General features: G+C 53.7%; 1 protein-coding gene across 1 annotated transcript in view; it reads right to left on the minus strand.

Moving 5' to 3' along the window:
* Positions 1 to 426: 426 nt before the first annotated feature.
* Positions 427 to 4,919, minus strand: part of P3H2 (prolyl 3-hydroxylase 2) — a 16,252-nt gene continuing 11,759 nt past the window's right edge. Inside the window, exons 8-14 of the mRNA XM_010163288.1 lie at positions 4,769 to 4,896; positions 4,079 to 4,174; positions 3,838 to 3,988; positions 3,196 to 3,313; positions 2,619 to 2,694; positions 1,609 to 1,749; positions 427 to 613 (exon numbers count right to left, since the gene is read on the minus strand). Coding sequence (XP_010161590.1) covers positions 521 to 613; positions 1,609 to 1,749; positions 2,619 to 2,694; positions 3,196 to 3,313; positions 3,838 to 3,988; positions 4,079 to 4,174; positions 4,769 to 4,896 — 803 coding nt within the window. The 3' untranslated portion in view covers positions 427 to 520. The remainder of the gene's footprint in view (positions 614 to 1,608; positions 1,750 to 2,618; positions 2,695 to 3,195; positions 3,314 to 3,837; positions 3,989 to 4,078; positions 4,175 to 4,768; positions 4,897 to 4,919) is intronic.

Consider the following 4,919-nt stretch of genomic DNA (forward strand, 5'->3'; position numbering starts at 1 on the left):
CATGGCTACAGAGAGATATTAATTTTTTTAGGACCTAGGTTTTGCTTTTTTCCCTAAAAAGCTTATCTGAAATGGTGAAGGCCTCTGACATGGAAATAACTGACCTGTGCTCCAGTTCCCTCCAGGGCAGCACTGCCCAGGTCTTCAGCCAGCACTTAGCAGGGGTAGGAAAACTGATCTGTCATCACACCTGAGCCATTGCTCTAGCAGAGGCTAAAGAGAAGCAGCTATTTCTGTCTGAGGAAGAAAAAAGGGAGTTCTCCAAGGGGGCTGAATAAGTCCTGAGCAGCGCTAGGGAAGGGCAGGGAATTGCAGAGGCAGAGTCAGTCACAGCAGGAGATGCTGGCACAGGGATGAGAGGTCCCAGCAAGAGCTGTACTAAACACAGAAGAGGCACTCCTGAAACTCACAATCATATTAACCTGTTAATTTATACAGCCATTCTGTACAAAAATAGAAGGGTTCTAATAAGATTAACAATATTAAATAAATATTTAATAGAAAAAGTCTTTGGCCTAGTTCATAGCTCATCCTTTGGATTGATGTTCATTTCACTGGGTCCTAGATGCTCCTGGTCCAACATTGCGATCACTTCATCTGCCTGGATTCGCTCCTGCAAGAGGGGAAGGGAAGAAACTGTAACAGCAGATCTTCAGTGCCTGCTCTCTGCTTATTCAGTGTGGCTCAGCTTGCTGGGAGGATCCACAGCAAGCTGGTCACCCAAGGACCAGCCACGCAGTTGAGAGGACAGGGGACAGCCTGGGACTTGAGCTGGAGATTTGCTGGGCAAAATTAACCAGATCACTTTGCAACTAAATACTTAACTCCCTCCTCCCTCTAGGGGCTGCAGTGGCTGGGGCAGAGCTGATGTATTGCTGTTTCCTTATCACACATCACTACCAGCCGCTGCCACAGCGTACCCTACTCCCGTCCCCTCTGCTTGATGTAGATTTCCAGCTCTCTGGGCAGGGCTGATCTCCTACCATACGTACACCAAGCATGGAGGAAATTCAGCTAGTGACAAAAAGCAGAGAGACAATAAAGTGCATGTCTGAAAATAAGCTTCTAACAAAACCATGCAGCCCACCTGCTTCATGAGGCAAAGGCACAAGAGTTTTGCTCTCTCCCTGCATTTAGTTTTGCTTGGAGGTTGCCTGTTGAAAGGCACCACAGCCCAGATCTCCCAAGGCATCCAGGTGCCCAGACCCATGGACTTCAGGCTGCCAAACTGCTTTTGAGGACCTGGCAGCTGCACATCACTGGCCTCTGAGCTGCAGATGGCCGTGGAAGACTTCCCCGTTCATCAGGTTATTGCCACTAGGTGTCAGAAATGGCCAGTCCAGCCCTGCGCAGAGCCCTCCCGCACCCTGCTCAGCCCTGCACCCCTTGCGCCCAGGGTGATGGGTGCCCAGGAGCATGGCTGGCTGGGAAAACTGGTCCCAGGACCACCGGCTCATGTCCCTGTGGTGCAGCAGATGGGAACACTGCTGGGAGGGGGTGTGATGGGTTGAAAATCAATGTGCTGGAACTGGAGGCTGAAGATGGTCCAGGTTCCTCCAGGTTGCTGGGTACCCCCTAGCTCTCTTCAGTCGTGATGTAGGGACTCACCAGCTCTCTGTAAAGTGGATCCAACGTGAACCAGAGAGCCACAGCACACCGCTGACCTTTGGTAACTGCCTTCACCCCATGGGGGTTCTCACCGCCTGACGAGAAGCTGATCATTCGCCCGCACTTGGGCTTGATGGAGGCCTGTGGGGAAAACAGGCCACACCAGGGTGTCAAGGAGCAGCATGGCTGCATGCACTGGCCATGTGGCTCATTATGGTCCAGGGTCTGGGATTTCACTGGGCATCTCTCTGCATTGCCTCAGGACCCAGTGAGCTGCTCTGGAGGACATGCAGAACTCTGGGCACAGCTGGAGAAGTGTTGTCGGGTAAATAGGGAGGTGTGAGATTGGTCCTGCTGTGCAGCCATCATGCAGAAAGGAGATGGTGGCATGGAGTCCTTGCAAAGTCTGCAGGTGATTACTTAATGGCAAAACAGGGCCATGGCATAGTTCCATGGAGGGTCAGGCTAACCCTGGCACAGGCTGTGGAATGCCTTTCTTTGCTGAGTCCATAACAGATATCTTGCAGGATCTCAGGGGCAGAAGTGCCAACCAAATCAACCCTCTTAGCACTGGTCTTAGGTAGAAGCAATCAGCCTTCCAGCATGTACTGGACTTCAGAGGCCCAGCATGGGCCAAATGCTCTGTCCAACCATGGAGGAGGTGCCCATCCTCCCAAAATGCCCCATGCAGAGGTGGGGGCTTGTGCCTGGGCCCCATCCCTCTCAGGGACTGATGTCCACCACTGTGACCTGTTCTGGGCCAGACAGAGCATATGTACAGAGGCATTGCTTCATGTTTGGCCACGAGATGGGGTGGGAGCTCAACGGTCCTCCAGGCAGGGATGACTCTCAGCCATCTCTCTGATCTGCAGGTTTCCTGCTTGGCACAGCCTCTGGGCAACACACAGAAGGTCTGAGCACCTCTGCCAGCAGGATTTGGCATGGCGTCTTTGCAAGGTAGGAGCCACAGGCTGCTCAGGAACAGCGTTTGGTTCAGAGCACTGACTTACCGTCACAGTTTTGGCATCCATCTCCGTGAAAATGAACTCGCCTCCTTCGAAATCTGCGTTCATGTACAGGAGGGCACTGGGGGAGGAAGTGGGAGACCCCAGTGAGGGAAGCAGCAGAGAGGGTTCAGGGGCAGATCCTGCATCGCTCCACTGAGATGTGGGTAAGGGGCTGACGGGCAGGGGAGGTCTTGCTCTGAGGCTAGTTGGGGACACCCAAAGTGCCCCCATTTTGGAGCCACAGGTGAGAACCAGCAGATCTCTCCTTGGCTAGGGAACAATTCTCAAAATATCCTAAGTCCCACCACCTCTCACCCTCTAGTTTTGCACCAAAAATACCTGATAGAGCCACAGCCCTGTGGGCCACAGCTGGAACCTCCCAACCCTAAAATATCACAAAACCATTACAGTTAAACTCTGTCTTGAAGCTTAGCCATGATGCTTGCTGCCACCAGAAACTACCTGCTGGATCTCACTTCTGCCATGACTGGGATGTACCAGCTTTAGGGCTTACAGCCTGTGGAGCAGGATGTCCTGCCTTGGGGAGGGTCCTCAGCGGCACCCCCCCCTTCCTGCCTACCTGTAATCCCGAAAGGTGTAGGCAGGAGGCTCCTTCCAGCATTCATTGGCCTCAGGGTCCAAGAGGCAGTTGTCAGCATGGATGGGGTGGCTCAGGTCATTCCTCTTCTCCTGCTGGCCTAGGCAGGACCATGTGGAGGAAGGGGGAAGGAGAAGGGGTGGATGAGATGGAAATGCCATGCTCTGTGGGGTCTGTCATGGTGAACAGCCTTGCCCTGACCCCACTCCAGGTGGTGGTCACAGGTGAGAAGAAAAGAAAGGAAACGCTGAGAAGAAAAGGCAACATCTGAGGACCCAGATCTGCACAGCTCTGCTTGTTTGTTACTGCGGGGAAGCGGGATGTAAAGCAGGAGGTGGAAAGGAGAAGGGACAGTGAGAGGATGCAAGAGAGAAGGGAGGAGAAAAGGGGAAGAGTTGAAGACATGAAAAACAAGAGACACCCCAGTAATGAGCTTCTTCAGGACAGCAGTACCCACCCTTTGCTGCTGTAGGGATGGTGATTTTACCCAGCCCTCGGCCACCAGTTTAAGCATCAGGCAAAATAGAGCTACTCTCAGGCTTGGGTCCCCCACTCATAAACTCTCTGTGAAGGACTGAGCCCCTCCTGTCCTCCCAGCCCCACCACCTCCCCCTAGGCCCTCACCGGAGAGGGCGGTGCGGCACACCAGGTGGGTGTAGGAGAAGTAGAGCGTGGAGTTCAGCATGAAGTAGGACTCAACAATCCTGCGAGCCTTCTCGCTGATGTCGTAGAAGAGCCGGGCACTCTTCAGGGGGACGCGGCCCTCGTAGCCGTACTGGGCAAGGAGAAGGGGTGAGAGAGGGTCAGCACCACATGCCAGCTGGGAAGGAGGGCATGGGAGGGAGGAGGAGGGAAGGAGATGTACCTTGAGGGCTTTGAGGACAGTGGCTCCTTCAAATCTCTCATTCGGGGTGTGGGGGGAGGTTTTGCCTCTGTAACCATCTCCAGCCAACATGACCCCCTGAAAATGGGAACAGGGGTGAGGGGTGAACTGGTTCCCCAGGAGAGGGGGAGCTGCAATGGAAGCACCCAGCACCCTACTCCCCAAATTTCCCAGGGCTGCATTCACCAGGACAAGTGATTTGGGTGGGAAGGCAATGTAGATCTCCACAAACACAATCCATTCTGAGATGCTGGAAAACAGCCACCCACCTCCCAGCTGGGATGTGCAGGCACCCTCAGTCCCTTCCCAGGCTCAGCTGATGATGAATGAGAAGGCTTAACTAGACATGTGGGTGAGCAATTTTCCTTTGGGCTTTTGTATAACATGTGGCAAAGAGCTACTTCTGCACAGGGTCTGTCTTGCAGCATGTTTCTAAGAATGGCTCAAGATGGAGCAGCAGCTCCTGTCCTGCAGCTCTGGGTGTGTGATGGGGATAAGTGTCTGAATGCTCTCCCCTGGCATCAGCTGCATCACTCAAGAGTGAGGCATGAACCCAGAGCCTCTCCAGGGGCTGATCACACATTCAACTCTCACAAGCCAGATGATGGGGAGAGCATCAGGCATGGAGCCCAGGTGGCAGCCATGTCCCTCCCAAGAGCATTGCCTACTCACACTGGCCACCCTGTGAAGCTCTCGGCACTGCTCCTCCGAGATGACATTATCCAGTAGTACTCGCTGGGTGCCGTTCAGCTGCTGTGAGTTGTAGACAAACTTCACGTCGCTGTAGAGAAGTGGACCCCCTGATGGAAAGAGAGACACAAAA

The sequence above is a fragment of the Antrostomus carolinensis genome, unplaced genomic scaffold, assembly GCF_000700745.2.
Source record: "Antrostomus carolinensis isolate BGI_N321 unplaced genomic scaffold, ASM70074v2 scaffold40612, whole genome shotgun sequence".
Classification (NCBI taxonomy): Eukaryota; Metazoa; Chordata; class Aves; order Caprimulgiformes; family Caprimulgidae; genus Antrostomus; species Antrostomus carolinensis.